Raw genomic sequence first — 21,214 nt, forward strand, 5'->3', positions numbered from 1 at the left:
TCTGTCCTCCACTCGTTACCTGTATTAATGGCACCTGTTTGAACTTGTTATCAGTATAAAAGACACCTGTCCACAACCTCAAACAGTCACACTCCAAATTCCACTATGGCCAAGACCAAAGAGCTGTCAAAGGACACCAGAAACAAAATTGTAGACCTGCCGTCTGAAGTTTGCTAGAGAGCATTTGGATGATCCAGAAGACGATTGGGAGAATGTCATATGATCAGATGAAACCAAAATATAGATTTTTGGTAAAAACTCAATTCGTCGTGTTTGGAGGACAAAGAATGCTGAGTTGTATCCAAAGAACACCATACCTACAGTGAAGCATGGGGGTGGAAACATCATGCTTTGGTGCTGTTTTTCTGCAAAGGGACCAGGACGACTGATCCGTGTAAAGGAAAGAATGAATGGGGCCATGTATCGTGAGATTTTGAGTGAAAACCTCCTTCTATCAGCAAGGGCATTGAAGATGAAACATGGCTGGGTCTTTCAGCATGACAATGATCCCAAACACACCGCCCGGGCAAAGAAGGAGTGGCTTCGTAAGAAGCATTTCAAGGTCCTGGAGTGTCCTAGCCAGTCTCCAGATCTCAACCCCATAGAAAATCTTTGGAGGGAGTTGAAAGTCTGTGGTGCCCAGCAACAGCCCCAAAACATCACTGCTCTAGAGGAGCTCTGCATGGAGGAATGGGCCAAAATACCAGCAACAGTGTGGTGAAAACCTCGTGAAGACTTATAGAAAACGTTTGACCTCTGTCATTGCCAACAAAGGGTATATAACAAAGTATTGAGATAAACTTTTGTTATTGACCAAATACTTATTTTCCACCATCATTTGCAAATAAATTCATTAAAAATCCTACAATGTGATTTTCTGGATTTTTTTCTCATTTTGTCTGTCATAGTTGAAGTGTACCTATGATGAAAATTACAGGCCTCTCTCGTCTTTTTAAGTGGGAGAACTTGCACAATTGGTGGCTGACTAAATACCTTTTTGCCCCACTGTATGTATGCTGTGGCTTGAAGACAACTTCAGTCTTATTCAAAATACATGTTTTACCATAAGAGAGCTAGCTAGCTCCCAATCTAATTTTCCCAAGGCCTTGTCTTCTAGCTGCTGAGGTTCAGTCTCGAGGTTTCGAGAGGCCTAGCAGGTAGAGCGGCTGGCTGTGAGCTAGTGTTTATGAGTCCTGCTCTTTGGAAGGCAGTGCAGGCTGTGCTCCCAGCAGGAGAGAGGTGAGCCAGTTTGTTCTACTCACCACACAATGGACAGGTTTCATTGGCACCCTGGTTGAGGCGAGCAGTAACTGACGGATGGAGCAGTGGGGGTCAGGCCTGTTACTAAGCACTGGGCGGAGAGTAAATTACAGTGCGGGTGGGGGAAGGCAGGGTGGAGGTGGGGGGTGCTGGGAAAGTGGCCTGGCGGTGCAGTCATGGGCTGGTTTGTGGGGAACCCATTGGACCACAGTGGAGCACAGCTCTGTCTCCACCTCAACCACACTAATGCTAGGGCTGAGCCATGCCTGGAAGCTCACTACGCTCACTAGTCATATTTTCTCATGCCATGGTGTTGCTTTATACACTACAAAATCCCTTTTTACTGGTTTATCTCTGTACTAAACTGATGTTGAAATCCCAGGTTAGAACTAGTGGCATGATAGAGAATGACATAGCATGGAGTAATATTGCATGTGACTTTAACATCAATGAATAATATTTAAGAAGTATGTTCTTCCTCTGAGGAAAAAAATGATACCAGAAATGAAGTGAAGAAAGAAACACACATGCGAGAGAGAGGAGGGGAGAAGGCTTGTGTTTGTTTTTGCCGGTGCTCAGGGGCAGAGATTTTTGGGAGATGTGAGGAGCGTGGCAGGCAGGACCTAGTTTCACTGCAGCTGAGGCTTCAACTAGCCACAAGCTGTTTTCTAATTCCAAAGATGAGAGAACCAAATATCCTCTATTGCACAAAATACCAATTTTATTTCTCGCACCCCCCCACCCCACCACCATCACCACCAGTCCCATCACCTCCTGTCAGAAGTGTCTTAGCATATCGAGGACAACACAATGCCTTGTGGCTTTATATAGCCACAAAGATTCTATTGAATTGTCTATGGCCAGCATAATCGTAGTGTTTTACCTCACTAAAGGGGAATTCTGTGTGTATGGGCTATTGAGCTGGATGGAATGAGGTACCAGTGAGAGACTGTTCATCTCTGTATCATCCCACCTCTATGTTATGCTTTCCCATGAGAAATACCTCAAATCATGCACATTCCAATGGTAAAATACCACCCACCAGATTTAGCCTCATTGTTTGAAAGGAAAATATTGTACCTCCATTGTCTGGCTTCCTTGAATAGTGAACAGCCAGTTGAACCAGTCATTTCCTAAAACACAAATAATCAGCATCAGTCTTCAGGCAGTATACCTGCTGCTGCTAAACGACTGCGCCGCTGGACAAGTGACTGTGTGTCCTAGTTATGTGCTAGCTCTGTGGTCACGATTGCCTCAGCCATTACTGAGCGTTGAGAATAAGGCCATTCATTTAGCTGCGTCGTCAGCTAGCTATGGCTGCTGAGCTCTACTGAGCATTCTAAGAGCAGTGAATTATTCCACTCTGTTCTGGAGGCCCTGTGAAGCATGTCTGGGGTGTTTTATATACTCTTGCAATCCTCCCCTGTCTAAAGGGATGAGAAACGCTTGGGTTTGATGTCATTTTGAAGTCACAAGAGTGCACGCACACACACACACGCACTTTAAGTGAGGAACGTTAATCATATAAATTAAGTGCACTGCAATCCTTGTCTGGGGTTACTTTAACACCCCACCGTGTTCGAGTTGCAATGATAGAAGTGGGGACAATAACGAGATAAGACCCTTTGAAGGAGAGGGGATTGTTAATGTAAAATATAACTGCTGTAAAAACAGCCAGACTGTTCCCGTAATGAAGGGGGAAGAGATTCTTACTGTAAAAATGATTGATCTTGTTCTTCCAAATGGTTAGTTACATAAAAGTCAACAGTTCTTTATGATGGCATTTAAATGATAGGTACTTAACATTACCCCTCTCTTTTCTGTCTTCCTCCACTGCTTTTCTCTCAGCCCTTTTGATCATTGTTTATGTTTTGATAACGGTAAAGCCTTAATCGCACAGGACTAGTGTTATCCGTTATTCCACAGGACGATTTGAATGGGATTCGTTTTTTTCCAAACTGCTCCATGTAATAATTTTATTATTCTTCAATAAATTGACGTTATGACGGAAACCTGGAGGTTTTTATTCTAGGCGTGAAGATATATCAACATCCAGGCGATAACGCTACACTGATAATAAGCTTGGCTCCCACGTTTCTAAACCATACCAAACCATACCATCGTGTGTTGCCATAATATTTGAATTGAGTAAGTGTGATCATAATCCTGACGATTTTTTAGCGATCAGCAATAGAAGACGTCCTAAATAGCCCCTCTCCCCTCCCAGCCTGCAGATGTGAGCTAAACAGCGTACTTGCACTTGAAATACGTTTTTAGGCAATGGATGAGAAAGTGAACTTGTACTCGCGGATTTGGCAATGTTCAATTCATTGGCACAAAACATTTCAACAAAAGCATTCACTGTGAAAGTTGATACAAAATATATAGGCCCTTCATATAGACTATGCGCACTACTTCGTTTTAGGCATCAATTTATCGAATCAGTTATTGTTTTCTTGCGCACACCGCGAGTAACACCTGTCAAACTACGACATTTCTCTCAAAACACGGGGATGTCGATTCAAACGGGACTAATATTATCAGAAGACCTTGGAGTTAGTCGAAAAAAAGTCGGTTATTCTGGGTGGAGTTATTACGCTCTTGCTATGTATAAATGACCGTCATGGCAGATTCGGACGAGACTAAAATTTCGGATGTGGTGATTTGTGTTTGCGCACATAATTCCAGTAACTAATCCTAGCTCCCTGGTAAAACTACTACGAATAGGGTTTAAGAGAAGTAATGTTCACTGGCCCAGGATCAGTTTGACCTCAGTGATGTACCATGGTCACCTGGTTTGAAGGATGTGAAGTGGAAACGCTGTAAAGGATCCCCTGAGACATTACATTAGCAAGCCACGTATTGATGCTAGTGAGCTAGAATGAACAGGGTAGGGGGGAGGGTGCGAGAGAGGGAGAAGGGGAAATTGTATCCCTGGCTCTGGCTCCACTCTGACTCTCTGCTCCTGCTGTTGCCGTAGTGTTGTTGCTCATCTGTCCTGGCCCCCAGAGGCAGAGCAGCTGCAGTCATTCTTGATATGCTGCACAGCTCCATCCTGGGAGGGTGTCACCAGAACCATTGTCATAGTTGGAAGTTAATTCCCTGGTTGTTGTCCCCCCTACTGCGGACTGTTTCGGAAATAAATGTACTATCGTATCAATGTTATATGGGGGACACATGAGAGAACATCCTCCCACAGCAGTTGTGAGAAGTGAAGTAGTCAGAAAGTGACACTACTGGGTGGGAGTTGATTTGCTGTAGCAGAGGTGTTTATGTTACACAGCCATAGGCACCAGAAGAGATGGAGTATGTTATTACACTGACTAATCGTTCCATGTTTCAACGTCTGTTTATGACGAAGATTATTCAATAATGCTTTACTGCACCAAGCCATTATGGTGTTAAGTCACCAATAATTACCCAAATGATTTACAGTAAAATCAGGTTAGTGTTATTATCAGAAACATTCTCACTACCACAACAGTTCCTATTTCTCTGAAATGTTGTTTATTTTTTTTCTGGAATTGTCTAAGCACAAATGAGAACAAATCAAATCCCTTGATTTATGAAATGCTTTTTCCCTCCCTCCCTCCCTCCCTCCCTCCCTCCCTCCCTCCCTCCCTCCCTCCCTCCCTCCCTCCCTCCCTCCCTCCCTCCCTCCCTCCCTCCCTCCCTCCCTCCCTCCCTCCCTCCCTCCCTCCCTCCCTCCCTCCCTCCCTCCCTCCCTCACTCACTCACTCACTCACTCACTCACTCACTCACTCACTCCCTCACTCACTCACTCACTCACTCACTCACTCACTCCTTCACTAGACTGAGAAGTTGTGTGTAGCTCGAGACCTCTGCTCTGTTCTGCAGCCTATAAGGCAGCTTGTTAGAGAGAGCCCGGGTCTGGTCTGGGTGGCCCTCTCTCCAGGCCCCTCTCTGGATGGCACAGGGCCAGGGGCCAACAAGGGCTGGGGGTTGGGGAAGATTGACAGGTCGTTTACAATGAGGGATGGAGGTCCAGTGGAACATAATCCCAATTAAAGTAGGGGTCAGTCATAGAGCTGTCAACCCCCTGATCCAGCCTCTCACTCCACCTGCAGGGTGTTGCTTCATGCTGGAGCAGTTAGAGCCAGGCACTGGCCCTCTATCTTGTAGTGTGTACCTTTGGCCCTGGAACATGGCCCACAGCTGGATGGAGACAAGGGGTAGTAGGGGCCTCTGCCTGGGGCACCTGCCCTGCCTGGCTAGGGACTACTCCGCACCTACTGTTGTATCACTAAGCATTTTTTTACTGTGTCCTGATGGTGCTTATGTTAATATCTGTTGAATACACTTCACAACATGATTCTTAGGTCTAAAGGTAATACTCAATCAGGCTAATCAGGCAGTGTAAGGCTAAAACTGTTTTATAACCGCGATATCTGGGACGAGCCACTCTACTGTGGTGCTTGAATCCTCAGGTCCCCAGCTACAGTACATGCTGTTGTGTTCCAGGACATTGATCCTTACCGAGCACTATTAGAGTTCTGTCCAAATCCCCAGCCTCGTGCTGCTGCTCGCATCACATTGCATGGCTGGCTGACAGCGTCCCTGACACTGTTACTGTTACTGCCTCTGTGTCTGACATGGCAGGGCCAGGGAGGGAGAGGGGACCAGGGCACTGTCACTGACAGGAGGTTAGAAGTGTACTGTCTCTCTTAGCCTGTATTAGTCCCTTAGACCATCAATGCTTCTCAGGCTAGCTAGTTTAGAATCTATTTTGAAGTGCCTCATTAAAGGATTCATGTGAACTGACACATAATAACCAGCCTGTTCTCTCAGTAGGCCCACTCTAAAGCCACATGGCATGCTGGGTTTTCTAACAGGTACCCAGTCACTGTAGCATACTGCTCCTAGCATCATTGTCTAGGTCATTTGTTAAACACTGTAAGCAAGTGTCTAATTAGCATAACATTCATATTTCAGAACCATTCTTAAGAGACCTTCTGGATTCGTCCGCTTCATTTTAATTGTCTGTTATTGGGATAATAATGTTTTGTTGATTTGCAGCGTGTCGATGACCACAGAGGGGCCGGTTGGAATGCAGTGAGAATGTTCTGGTTGCGTATGGGCCCATGCATCTCCAGGGTCCTATCATCAGCCATAAGCTGCTCCTATCCATCTTCATAACAGTACAGGCTGAGTGTGAAGTACAGCTAATCAGTCAGACAAAAGATAGACCTGGATCATACCTCACCATGTTCACAACACAACATGGCGTTTTTCTCCAAGCGCCATCTACACACAGTGGCCTCTCTCAAGCACTAAATCACAGTGTCACCCTCAGTCTCCACCCCACTCCCACCCTACCTGCCTTCCCTCAACCTTTTCCCTGTGTGAGCAACAGCAGCTCACATCATCAGCCCCCCATCCGCTTATTCAAAAGCACGCCTGCTAGCTGAATGAATTGGTAGACCGGCAGAATTGCAGTTTGATGAAGGAGGTGGCTGCCCTGAATCTTTAGCATCAGATTGCTGATTGCATCGGGGCTTGAAAAGGTCTTTGCTAGTTGGAGCCAGGCCTTTCATTAGCTTGCGCCTTGCGCTTGACAGCCTCTCTCTCCCGTCCCAGCCTCTCTGTCCCCCTGTGGCAGCACTTGTTTTCTGTCCTTGTGCAAATGGCTGGTGTAATCCTGGGCTATAGTGCTTGGGCCTGTCACTCCGTATTTGCAGTAAGCATCTTTCCCTCTCTCATCTCCTGAGCCCTAATTGTATTGTAATTAGCAATTAGCCATCTATTTATGCACACTGGAGCTGAGATTGGACCAGTTCTTAAAAGGGCAGAAGGAGAGTGAGGAGAGGAGAGGCCCAATGCTACAGAACACAAGTACAGGCCAATTCACACTTAGTGCTACTTGTCCCATTTCTCTATCTTCCTGTCTTCCCATCAAACATGTTCAATTTCTTTCTCTCTCTCTTTTCCATAATGCGCTCACACATTAAACAAAGCTTGTATTGATGTATACTGAAGAAAAATATAAAGTGTAAAGTGTTGGTCCCATGTTTCATGAGCTGAAATAAAAGATCCCAGAAATGTTACAAAAAATTTTTTTTTTAAAAGAAGCTTTGTTGACATCCCTGTTATTGAGCATTTCTTCTTTGTCAAGATAATCCATCCACCTGACAGGTGTGGCATATCAAGAAGCTGATTATCATGACAGTGTGTACGGCGTCGTGTGGGTGAGAGCCGTACACGTTGTGAACAGACTGCCCCATGGTGGGGGTGGGGTTATGATATGAGCAGGCATAAGCTACAGACAATGAACATAGTTGCATTTTATCAATGTAAAGGAAATACACAGCGATACTGTGATGAGATCCTGAGGCCCATTGTCGTGCCATTCATCCTTCACCATCACCTCATGTTTCAGCATGATAATGCACGTCCCCATGTCGCCAGGATCTGTACACAATTCCTGAAAGATGAAAATGTCCCAGTTCTTCCATGGCCTGCATACTCACCAGACATGTCACCCGTTGAGCATGTTTGGGATGCTCTGGATCGATGTGTACGATGGCGTGTTCCAGTTTCCACCAATATCCAACAACTTTGCACAGCCATTGAAAAGGAGTGTGACAACATCAACAGCCTGATCAACTCTATGCGAAGGAGACGTGTTGCGCTGCAAGACGCAAATAGTGGTCACACCAGATATTGCCTGGTTTTCTGATCCATGCCCCTACTTTAAAAAAAATGTATCTATGAGGTAACAGTTGCATATCTCTATTCCCAGTCATGTGAAATCCATAGATTAGGGCCTAATGAATTTATTTAAATTGACTGATTTACTTATATGAACTGTAACTCTAAATCTTTGAAATTGTTGCATGTTGCGTTTATATTTTGTTCAGTGTTGCTACAGTAGTACATCTTCTGCTTTCTGTCTTTAATTCATCGTCAGTGCTGGTAATGAACAGAACAGATGTAATGTTTACCTGGGCTGGCCATGGTGTAATACAGTGTTGACTGTGTTTGTGTGCCCAGGGCTGAGAGCTTTGATCAGGTTTACACTGCTCTGACAGATGCTCTCTGTGCTCTCACCCTCTCGTCATCAACATGGCCAGTCTGCATCTCTCCCCATGCCAGTAGTTCTATCCTTCTGTTACCATTACATGAATTGGAGCGCATAACAAATAACTGCTATGGGCGTTTCTGTTTCTCTTGTCATGAGAAATGACACACAACTTACTAGGATGATTTCTCCCCCTCCTGATGTCTGTGGGCTTCAGCCTTGAAAGACGCTGTGCTATGATGAGGGGCCGTACGCTCTAATCAGAGCTGGATATGTGATCTTAGACACTGGGGCTTGAGGTGGCTGGGGTGGGAGTGGGAACGTGGGATCTCAGCGGGCCTGGGGGGGGGTCTACTATAGCGGGTTGTTGCGGCGGTATAATCCGCTAGCTTTGGAAATCATCATGGCGGGTACACAAGACGGTGATTAAGGATGAGGAGGTTAAGCTTTCTTATCAAGCGAAGGCTTTAGCCTGGATTGCTTGTTGTCACACAAGTGTTCCCTATTTTAGAGAAGGGCCAAAGTTACTCAGCTGAAAACAGTTGTCAACAAATACTGTTGCAGTTAATTAGGAGCATGGCAGAATCAAGTGGTGCTGTTGATGCTAAGCCTGGGCCCTAAGGGTTTGATGGAGAGGATGGAGGGGAGAGTGAGGGGCTCCCTCCACAGCTTTAACCTCTCACTGTCAGCCTTGCTGCTACAGCAACTGTGCTCTGGATGGAGCCCTTCAGCTTATGGACCAAGTCTGCCAGCATAGTCTTTTCCTTGCTAAACCTCTGATGTTTATAGTTTACTTTGATGCATATTGGAGGGTCCATTTTTGAGATAGGGATATTGTGGTAACAAGTGTGACTTGTCCTTGGTATGGTGCCTTGGTGTATCCAGTTGATTGACAGCTGGGTGTCTGTGTTGGGATAGTGGAGGGTAAAACACTGGCCTTGGTAGAGAGGCAGTGACCCATCACACTGCTTTGTGTAGGAGACCGTAGTAGATCAATATACAGAGACATGGGAACACAGGGCTCTGGGAGAACAGAACACTACAGGGCCTCCCTGGTCTGTAGAGAGCTGGGGCGGTCCAGCCTACTGGGAGCATGGGATCTTCTCCTTTCTTACAGGGGAGTTGTCCCTCTTTTGTCTCTACATTGTATTGTTTTTTATCTGAACTTGCAGGTACTGCAGGCAACATACAGTGAGAGGAACTTCCTCAGCTTTGCAGTGTCCTTCACTTGTTCAGTCTCTAGAAAAAGTATCTGAAAGCCTGTCTATTTCCGTTGCAAAAAGTCATTATCTAATAAACTGAACAAAAATATAAATGCAACATGTAAAGTGTTGGTCCCATGTTTCATGAGCTGAAATAAAATATCCCAGAAATGTTCCTTTTTGTGGGGGAAAATTAATTTTGATTTGCTGGGCCTGGCTCCCAAGTGGGTGGGCCGTTGTCCTCCCAAGCCCAACCATAGCTGCACCCCTGCCCAATCATCTAAAATCCATAGAGTAGGGCCTAATGAATTTATTTAAATGGACTGATTTCCTTACATGAACTGTAACTCAATAAAATAATTGAAATTGTTACATGTTGTGTTTATATTTTTGTGTCGTATATATGCATAATAACTACAATATGTTATTTTCTCTGCTCTTTGTGCTGTCGATCTGGGTTTCCACTGCTGTACACTATATTTATCTTCATCCACTTTCTACATTTAGAGGTAATAAATACTCTGGCTTGTCTTTGCCATCTTCTGTATACATTTTCATAATCCTCACAGCTTTTATCTCCAGGCTATCAGACTGTAAAACATTCACCACTCGCCAGCCACCGCCCAGTACCCTGCCCTGAGCTTTAGTCACTGTCACTAACTGGCTACCACCCGGTTACTCAACCCTGTGTCATAGAGGCTGCTGCCCTATGTACAGAGACATGGAACACTGGTCACTTTAATAATGGAACCCAGGTCACTTTAATCATGTAGTGGTTAGAATGTTGCGCCAGTAACGGAAAGGTTGCTAGATCGAATCCCCGAGCTGACAAGGTTAAAAATCGGTCGTTCTGCCCCTGAACAAGGCAGTTAACCCACTGTTCCCCAGTAGGCCGTCATTGTAAATAAGAATGTGTTCTTAACTGGCTTGCCTAGTTAAATAAAGGTTCATAAATACAAATAAATGTTTAACCCATTTCATATGTATATACTGTATTCTAGTCAACTATTGCTGTATATACTATTCTATTCTATGTTTTCTTCAGATATACTACGTATTCTTCAGCTGTACTGTACCACATACTGTGGTACACACTACTACATTCCATCACATACATATACAGAGTATAAACATATATACAGTGCCTTGCGAAAGTATTCGGCCCCCTTGAACTTTGCGACCTTTTGCCACATTTCAGGCTTCAAACATAAAGAAATAAAACTGTATTTTTTTGTGAAGAATCAACAACAAGTGGGACACAATCATGAAGTGGAACGACATTTATTGGATATTTCAAACTTTTTTAACAAATCAAAAACTGAAAAATTGGGCGTGCAACATTATATCTTTATGTTTGAAGCCTGAAATGTGGCAAAAGGTTGCAAAGTTCAAGAGGGCCGAATACTTTCGCAAGGCACTGTATACTGTACCAGTCAAAAGTTTGGACACACCTACTCATTCAAGGGTTTTTCTTTATTTTTTCTATTTTCTACAATGTATAATAATAGTGAAGACATCAAAACTATAAAATAACACATATGGAATCATGTAGTAACCAAAGCACAGATTTCCACTGGTATAATGTACATTACTCATGTTTCTTGGACCAAGCAAGTCTCTTCTTCCTATTGGTGTCATTTAGAAGTGGTTTCTTTGCAGCAATTCGACCATGAAGGCCTGATTCACGCAGTCTCCCCTGAACAGTTGACCTTAAAATGTGTCTGTTACTTGAACTCTGTGAAGCATTTATTTGGGCTGCAATCTGAGGTGCAGTAAACTCTAGTGCAGCAGAGGTAACTCTGGGTCTTCCTTTCCTCTGGCGGTCCTCATGAGAGCCAGTTTCATCATAGCGCTTGATGGTTTTTGCGACTGCACTTGAAGAAACTTTCAAAGTTCTTGAATTTTTCCAGATTGACTGACCTTCGTGTCTTAAATTAATGATGGACTGTCATTTCTCAGTTCTTTCCATAATATGGACTTGGTCTTTTACCATATAGAGCCATCTTCTGTATACCGCCCCTGCCTTGTCACAACATAACTGATTGGCTCAAACACATTAAGAAGGAAAGAAATTCCACAAATTAACTTTTAACAACACACACCTGTTAATTGAAATGCATTCCAGGTGACTACCTCACAAAGCTGGTTGAGAGAATGCCAAGAGTGTGCAGAGCTGTTATCAAGGAAAAGGGTGGCTACTTTGAAGAATCTCAAATATAAAATATATTTTGATTTGTTTAACACTTTTTTGGCACAACACAACTAATTGTCTCAAACGCATGAAGAAAGAAAGAAATTCCAACAAATGAACTTTTAACAATAACGGTTAAATTAAGGTTACATTTACAAGGCAAAAGGCACACCTGTTATTTGAAATGCATTCCAGGTGACTACCTCATGAAGCTGGTTGAGAGAATGCCAACCGTGTGCAAGGCAAAGGGTGGCTACATATAAAATATATTTGATTTGTTTAACACTTTTTTTAACTACATGATTCCATATATGTTATTTCATAGTTTTGATGTCTTCACTATTATTGTACAATGTAGAAAATAGTAAAAATAAAGAAAAACCCTGGAATGAGTAGGCGTGTCCTAACCTTTGACTGGTACGGTATATATATGTTTATACTCCGGACTCCAATATTGCTCGTCCTAATATTTTTTTATTTCTTAATTCCATGATTTAACTTTTAGATCTGTGTGTATTGTTAGATATTACTATGCTGTTGGAGCTAGGAACACAAGCATTTCGCTACACCCACAATAACATCTTCTATACATCTTCTATATACACATCTGTTTGCGACCAATAAAATGCGATTTGATTTGATATGTTTAGCAGTTCTGCTACTGTACCCAGTGTCCTTTTGTTGTTGTTCAGAACTCCTCAAATTTACACAAATAATGAAAGGCTGCCATATTAACTACGTAGCTGGATCTATAAATCCCTGAGCAGTACCAGTACAGCACAGCAGCCCGTTCTCCTGTTAAAACACATTATTATAAGGAGCTGAAATCCCCTCCATCCCCTCCACCTCTCCATCACACACACACAGACCCCCCCCCCCCCCCCCCCCCCCCCCCCACACACACCGTAGAGAGTTGCCCTCCCACCAATCAGCCCCTGTCCCATTTGGGTTCTCTGCGGCTTGTTAGATTAGGAATAGTCTTTTTGAAATGAGCTAATCACACAATAGATCATTGCTGGTAATGCATTCAGAGACAGCATGGAGTGACTTTGATGATAGCAGGAGACTGTGTCCTTGGAGTCTGCAGTCAGTGTCCTCAGCCTGGCCTGGTGTATGTTAAGGGAAAGTTAAGGCTGCAAGTTAAGGCTGCAACTCTCTGTCTTCTATGTTGTGTCTGAGGACTGACTGCAGGTGTGCTGGGCATATTGACAGTGAACAAAAGGTTTTCATGGGTCCGAAATGAATCTTTGGCTTTCACACCCGACCCGATATTCATAATAACGATATTCCAAAAAGGACTGTGAAAAACAGACCCGTGCTGGTTCGGATCAGAGAGACCCGTTCAGATTCGAGAGTAGAAGGAGTGAAATAAACCTCAGACTGGGTGAGGCCAGCGCCATCAATAGACAAGTGATTTTGGCCAAATTATCCACAGTGTCCTTAAAAACTGCTTATAACAAATGACAACAAAAATAAAACTAGGCGTTGTGTTTCGATGTGTAGCATATTCAATACTTTATAGCCTTTTGTTTTATTGGTTTTTACTTTCCTTAAACAATAATCGTCTACCTCACAGTTCAGCTGTCAGAGATTTGAGTGCAAATTGCATTTGGCCATTGCATATAGGATATTACTGGATAATATTCCTATTTTAAAAATGAATATTGAGACAGACAAGCTTAGCCGTAGAGAGACGAAGAGAAAGATATGCCGGCGCCATGTTCCTGACATCGACATGGATTGTTTTATACTTGTCAGAAAGGCTACTACTGCTATACAGATATAGGCGTACAGAAGGAGGCTAATTCGTACGTTTTCCATCAGAAAATGATATTGTTCGATTAAAGGAGTAACTCTGGTAGGCCTAGAACGTTCTTCCTCACCTCAAGTTCAACTGTCAGAGTCAGTTGGAGTGCCGGGAAGCACTGCCTTCATAGGCCTGCAGTAGCTAAGCCAAAGAACAGCTATACATTCCAGACCTGCACAAAAGTTGCTTAACTTTATTAAGGTCAAGTAAGTCAAGTCATTGTTTATAGGGAAAATGGGAACAGGTTATTATATTTGGGATCCGCTCGAGTCCTGTCAGATCTTGGAATGTCGGGTCTGTTGGACCCGTGAAGAGCTCTACAGTGAACCCTGTGGAAGGGCAACACAACCCTAGGTCCTGCTAGCCTCCCATTCAAAACACAGCCTCACAACACGGGGGGTTTCTCTCCTTGCAGATGTATTCTGTTCTACGAGCAGTCAGAGTTGTTGTTGTTTTTTTTACAACAAGCTTGTTTGTTCTGACTGGCACTCAAGCGTGCACACACACACACACACACACACACACACACACACACACACACACACACACACACACACACACACACACACACACACACACACACACACACACACACACACACACACCACACCACACCACACCACACCACACCACACCACACACACACACACACACACAGTCCCACCTCCTCCTAAGTCACTCAGTGGAAACACCAAACACTCTGCAGCCATTTCCCTAGAGAGGCCTGTTGTCTGTTGTCACCATGGAGAGAGAAATAGGGAAAGTAATTGCGTTGTTCCAGGGCTCTAGAAATCCCATCAGCCTTTGGGCAGCCCTGTCAGAAAGTATAAAGACGGCGCATAAAACTTAACTGGCTACAGACAGGCTGGGGGAGCACCCTCGCTGAAAATGACTTACAATGGCCGGGCAAGACAGTCAGATTATCTATCAAGGGAAGCAGGTGAAACAGCTGTAAAAGATGTAGGAGGACTAGCAGAGATGAACACTGGCTTGTGTTTATATTACCAAGATCGGCAGTGATAAAAGTAAGTGATGTTGATAAATTCCCACGTAGCCTTTTACCACCAGTTGCCATGGCTGTGGTTGCCGGCGGAGGAGGATTCAGCTGCGTTACGCCAGCCAGGGCTACGGCACAACAGCCTGCTGCCACAATTTGCATGAGTTCCCATGCAAATGGCCCAGAAGGGGAAAAGACAGTGCTGGTGTGTGTGTGTGTGTGTGTGTGTGCTCGTGCGTACATGCATGTGTGTAACTACTATGTTAAGTAGTGCCTTCATTTCTCTGTACATTTCAGTAACAACTTGTGAGTAACGAAGGTGGAGTCATTCGTTGTCTGAGGAGGAACTAGTATTTCTACTCTCTTTCTTATTGGGAATATTTTCTATTTCCCCCAGAACTCCTTGTTTTTTGTAAATGCTCTGTGCACACTGCTGCAGATGCACTTAGCTGTGCCATGTTTCCCTTTCTGGTGGTGTGGGTGATAAACCTTAATATTTCTGCTGCTTTGGAATTAATTGAGGCTTTAATGCTCTCCGATTCCTTCCTCCAGCACAAGCTAATTGTGTTTGGAAAAACAATAAATAATGTATTTATTTGTGACTATTTTTCACTACTATTTGTGAAAAAAATGTAAAATACCTGAATGTGTTGAGGATCAGAAACAAGCAAAACGACGGAATGGAGGCTTGAAATGTGCCACACTATCTGTAAAGACTTTTAGAAATGAACCATGTTATGATTAGAGATAGCGGTCGCCGTTGAAGTAACGTACAATCTGAAATGACATTGTTCGATGTACAATAAAAACAGTTCACCTTTGACAGATTCTCAGCATAGGCTGCAGCCCTGCTATTTAGGGTGTCTTCAGAGCGTGTATCAACATTTGTTGTTGCTTAAAGATCATGCTGTAGAAGTATTATCTATCCTGTCACAACAGCCTAAGGAAAAGAATCCTCTCATAAACAATGCTTTCCCCAAAATTATATCTCACCATTACAATATAGAGACCCCTTGTCTCTCTCTCTCTCTCTCTCTCTCTCTCTCTCTCTCTCTCTCTCTCTCTCTCTCTCCCTTTCCCTTTCTCTCTCTCTCTCTCTCTCTCTCTCTCTCTCTCCCTTTCCCTTTCATCCCTTATCGAGGGGCCAGTCTACAGGGGATTCTATGTTTGGACTCACATTAAAGGTGTTGTGATGCGTTTGAAGCCTGATCACCCATCTCTTTCCTCTCTTCAGATGGTCACAAGAACAAAGAAAATATTCGTGGGCGGATTGTCAGCCAACACAGTGGTGGAAGATGTGAAGCAGTATTTTGAACAGTTTGGGAAGGTAAGGAGAATCATTTTGGGTTCCTCCCTTTTATGGTTTGGCGGCAAGAGAGCCATGTCATTGTGGGTTGGAGGATGTTCAGCCCCTGTTCCAGTCCCTGCCCCAGCTCCTGTCCCAGACCTTGTCCCTGTCCCTGTCCCAGTCCCAGCCCTTGTCCCTGTCCCCAGTCACTGTCCCTGTCCCAGCCCCTGTTCCAGTCCGTGCCCCAGCTCCTGTCCCAGCCCTTGTCCCTGTCCCCAGTCCTGTGCCATATTAGATATCAGCTCAAGGTCACCTTGTGTAAAACTGAGGATGCTCCCTCTACAATATCAGCTCAGTACTTGACCTCAATAATTGTCATTTGAGCATGTACTGAACATCTCATCTAGTGTGTGCATGGTATAATCTCTGTATTTCTCAGTAGTCTGGTACTCTGTAAAAGTAAAGTCATAGCTGAGCCCAGCAGCGCGGAGCAGCAAGTAAATATTCAGAGCGGGCTTGGTTGTAATCATCGAGACTGAAAAGGGCTCAACACAAATTTTGACTTGATTGAATGACTTGATTGAATGACTTGATTAGACAAAGTTTTTTCCACTCCTTAAGGAATCCTGAAACACTTGGGAGACAAACAAATCAGTCTGATTGAGGGAGTCGCTCTGTGTGTGTGTGTCACAGACAGGGAGGAAATCAGAGTAGTTAGTCTAGGTTTTTAAGAAGGGGAGGGGGGCAGGAAGTGGCTTGTCTCTCCTGCCTGCCTGCCTGGTGGTGTCTGTGTATGTCCCTCTGCATCCTCTCTGTCACATATATCCCTCCATTTATTAAATAACCTGGCTGCCCAATGCAACCTGCCATTATCGCCACACACGCCGTTTCTCTGAGAAGTCGCCCGGAGAGGGAAAACCAATTCATTTAGTTTCTCCTCCACAGAAAGATTGAGAAGGGGGGAAGGATGGGGGTTGTGGTCACCACAGTGGCAGCAGGGCTTGTCATTCAGATGTCTGGGATGTACATGTTTAGAATTCTGTAGTGAGGAGAGATCGAGAGAGAGAGGGAGAGAGAGCTAGAGGGAGAGAGAGAGAGATTCTCCTCTATAACATTGCAGCTCGGTGCTCAGGTAAACACACTGCTAGGATAGCTACCTGGGAATTCTCTTTAGGTGTGGCTGTGTGTGTGTGTGTGTGTGTGTGTGGGCCAAGTGTGTGTTCAGGTCTAGGTGACATAAGCCAATTAGCAGGATGTGGGCAGGCAGGCAGCGGGGGTGGCGGTTGTTGTGGGGATCAGGGGGAGAAACAGGTGGTGTGGTCACACCAGGGTTACGGCAATATCTCTCTCTATTCTGTCTGTTCCCTGTTTCCTCTCCTCTCCTCTCCTCTCCTCTCCTCTCCTCTCCTCTCCTCTCCTCTCCTCTCCTCTCCTCTCCTCTCCTCTCCTCTCCTCTCCTCTCCTCTCCTCTCCTCTCCTCTCCTCTCCTCTCCTCTCCTCTCCTCAGATAGAGTAGGATACAGGGAGAGGAAGGGAACTGGCAGCTCCAAATCACATCACTCTCTCCCACTCTCCCACTTGTCATCATTAGTAAAAGTGCTCATATCTAAACCCCCAGCACAACTTCAGAGAGGCCCGCCTGCTCTACGGAGTATTACTGAGTTATCCACAGTACACTGAATACGTCCGGGTAATGTGCCGCTGACAGCCAGATGAATGGGCCTGAAGGACAGTATCGGTGTGTAATGACTGATTCTCATGCATCCCAATACCAGTGTGACTGACAACGACAAGATCGCTCCTCTGAGTTCTTCTGAGGCAGCACATTTCTGCTGTCTTGTCTGTTTACTGTACTGTGTCTTCATGTGGGACTGATGAATTAGGTTCACCTAAGGCCCAGTAACAGGCATTTCTGTATCCTGTGGAAACGTGTAGGGGTGAATATGTGCCAAATAAACACTTGGGTCCTGCTTGAGTACCATTACTTGAGAGCTCTGCATCGTCAGATTTGTAATCGTTCTTACATGGCATACAGCTGGTAAAAAACACTTACCCTCAAGAAACAACAAACTGGTAGGCGAACTTGATTAAAAAAGGGGGCCAGAGGTAACCCTCATATTGATTTACAGCCTGACATAACAGTAGAACTAGAGACCAGGCCAGAAAAGAGGGCTTAACCACAGTGAAGGGCCTAACCACAGTGAAGGGCCTAACCACAGTGAAGGGCCTAACCACAGTGAAGGGCCTAACCACAGTGAAGGGCTTAACCACAGTGAAGGGCCTAACCACAGTGAAGGGCTTAACCACAGTGAAGGGCTTAACCACAGTGAAGGGCCTAACCACAGTGAAGGGCTTAACCACAGTGAAGGGCCTAACCACAGTGAAGGGCTTAACCACAGTGAAGGGCCTAACCACAGTGAAGGGCCTAACCACAGTGAAGGGCTTAACCACAGTGAAGGGCCTAACCACAGTGAAGAGCTTAACCACAGTGAAGGGCCTAACCACAGTGAAGGGCCTAACCACAGTGAAGGGCTTAACCACAGTGAAGGGCCTAACCACAGTGAAGAGCCTAACCACAGTGAAGGGCCTAACCACAGTGAAGGGCCTAACCACAGTGAAGGGCCTAACCACAGTGAAGGGCCTAACCACAGTGAAGGGCCAAACCACAGTGAAGGGCTTAACCACAGTGAAGGGCCTAACCACAGTGAAGGGCTTAACCACAGTGAAGGGCTTAACCACAGTGAAGGGCCTAACCACAGTGAAGGGCTTAACCACAGTGAAGGGCTTGACCACAGTGAAGGGCCTAACCACAGTGAAGGGCCTAACCACATTGAAGGGCTTAACCACAGTGAAAGGCCTAACCACAGTGAAGGGCTTAACCACAGTGAAGGGCCTAACCACAGTGAAGGGCCTAACCACAGTGAAGGGCTTAACCACAGTGAAGGGCCTAACCACAGTGAAGAGCCTAACCACAGTGAAGGGCCTAACCACAGTGAAGGGCTTAACCACAGTGAAGGGCCTAACCACAGTGAAGGGCCTAACCACAGTGAAGGGCTTAACCACAGTGAAGGGCTTAACCACAGTGAAGGGCCTAACCACAGTGAAGGGCTTAACCACAGTGAAGGGCTTAACCACAGTGAAGGGCCTAACCACAGTGAATGGCTTAACCACAGTGAAGAGCCTAACCACAGTGAAGGGCCTAACCACAGTGAAGGGCTTAACCACAGTGAAAGGCCTAACCACAGTGAAGGGCTTAACCACAGTGAAGGGCCTAACCACAGTGAAGGGCTTAACCACAGTGAAGGGCCTAACCACAGTGAAGGGCTTAACCACAGTGAAAGGCCTAACCACAGTGAAGGGCCTAACCACAGTGAAGGGCTTAACCACAGTGAAGGGCCTAACCACAGTGAAGGGCCTAACCACAGTGAAGGGCTTAACCACAGTGAAGGGCCTAACCACAGTGAAGGGCTTAACCACAGTGAAGGGCCTAACCACAGTGAAGGGCTTAACCTCAGTGAAGGGCCTAACCACAGTGAAGGGCCGAACCACAGTGAAGGGCCTAACCCCAGTGAAGGGCCTAATCACAGTGAAGGGCCTAATCACAGAGAAGGGCCTAATCACAGTGAAGGGCTGCCTAACCACAGTGAAGGGCTTAACCACAGTGAAGGGCCTAACCACAGTGAATGGACTAACCACAGTGGCTGCCTAACCACAGTGAAGGGCTTAACCACAGTGGCTGCCTAACCACAGTGAAGGGCTTAACCACAGTGGCTGCCTAACCACAGTGAAGGGCCTAACCACAGTTAAGAGCCTAACCACAGTGGCTGCCTAACCACAGTCAAGGGCCTAACCACAGTCAAGGGCCTAACCACAGTCAAGGGCCTAACCACAGTCAAGGGCCTAATTATATTGGATGGTTTATGCTTAGTCATTGGTTTACTGAAATCGACTTGAAATGCGTCTCAAAACAAGGTGCCCTTATTTGGCTAAGCTGAATCAACTCCTGGACACTTTGTTACTCCTGGCCTGCACTGTGTTCTGTGCTGTGGTGGGTTGGGGTCCGGTGCTGGGCTGTAGCTGTGCCGGGGTTTGGTTTCATCAGCCCCGGCCTGCAGTTTCTTTCCAAGTCAGTGGGCCGCCACAATCGGCCCTTTATGTCCTCCTCTGCCCTGGTTCCCATGTCCTACTGGATGGGAGCCAGCTACTGTTGTACCAGGAGCAGGACTCTGGACTCTTAACCTGCTCACTGCCTCTGAGCTGAAGGGGCTGCAGGGGGATGGGAAGGGGGAGTACAGGGTCACAGGGGGGACACTGAGGGAGCAGGGGGGTAGGGGCCCTGGCGCCTCAGAACCTTAGACAGGCCCTTCTCACAGGTATTTTCTATAAAATAGTCCTCCGTTGTCCTCCAGGAGTGGATGAAGATCTGTTTACCTCTTGTGATCCCAGGAGCAGGACTCTGGACTCTTAACCTGCTCATTGCCTCTGAGCTGATTGGCCTGCAGGGGGGTTGGGTGGGGTCACAGGGTCAGACTCATTTGAACCTGAGATCTCTGTCAGAAACATTTTCCATTGTCTGTTCTCTAAGAGTAGCTGAATATCTCTCCACACATCCTGTGGTACTGCTCCCTTAGGACAGGGACTGGAACTCACACTCTAATAGTGTAGGTGAACAGGAGGACACAACACTCTGAAACCATGTGGTTTGTGCCATCTCTCTGTTCCTCAGTGGACCACTAGGTCTTCTTCTCACCACATTCCCGTGAGAGGAAGCAGATGAGAGAAGAAATGCAAAGATAAAAGAATGAAAAAAAGGATGCCTTGGTTAGTGACAGGAAATTTGTTCTGGTGCTCCGGTAATCTAATATCATAGCTGACATTTTGTTGTGCATTGAGATTTTGTAAATGGCAGAAAAAAACTATATTGCGTGACTGTCCGTAACGGCTGCATCCAAGACTCCATATTAGTTCATTTAGCATACCTGCCCAAGCGCTTACATTTAATAACAACATTTAAGTTTTTGAGGCGTACCAAATAAAAACAGTGCTGATGTCCATTAGTGCATTGCCAAGCTTCCTGTTCCATTGAACACAAACAGCCACATTTAGATCCCTCTTCTCAACCAGTAAATATACGATGCACTGGTGGAAATCTGGGTTCGGATTTGTTTTAGTTATTGTTTGTTTGCCAAAATGCTTTAGATGAAAGCAGCAATGTACTTTCCCAGATCATGCAGTTATTAAATGCGTTTTCTATATCTACGAAATCCTTAAATCCTACCGTTTTGATGGTTTTGATATTGCAGTATTACTACATGAAAGACACTTAAAATCCTGGATTTGCCTTTATTAGGTTCTAAAGTGGTTTGCTCTCAACCCACAGGGCATAGACATCAGTTCAACATGTCATTTTGATTTACATTTGGTTGAGTT

The 21,214-nt window shown here is 45.3% G+C and overlaps 1 protein-coding gene across 24 annotated transcripts in view; it reads left to right on the forward strand.

Moving 5' to 3' along the window:
- The window catches only part of LOC109892571 (RNA-binding protein Musashi homolog 2), a 381,702-nt gene that overhangs the window by 85,592 nt on the left and 274,896 nt on the right, over window positions 1-21,214 (forward strand). For all 24 annotated transcript variants that reach the window (XR_004210228.1, XR_004210227.1, XR_004210229.1 and 21 more), the window contains exon 6: window positions 15,731-15,823. Coding sequence is in view for 17 of the 24 variants with exons in the window: in XM_031826490.1 (XP_031682350.1) it covers window positions 15,731-15,823 (93 nt within the window). In the remaining 7 variants the exon portion in view is untranslated. The remainder of the gene's footprint in view (window positions 1-15,730; window positions 15,824-21,214) is intronic.

This window comes from Oncorhynchus kisutch, linkage group LG6 (genome assembly GCF_002021735.2).
Source record: "Oncorhynchus kisutch isolate 150728-3 linkage group LG6, Okis_V2, whole genome shotgun sequence".
NCBI lineage: Eukaryota > Metazoa > Chordata > Actinopteri > Salmoniformes > Salmonidae > Oncorhynchus > Oncorhynchus kisutch.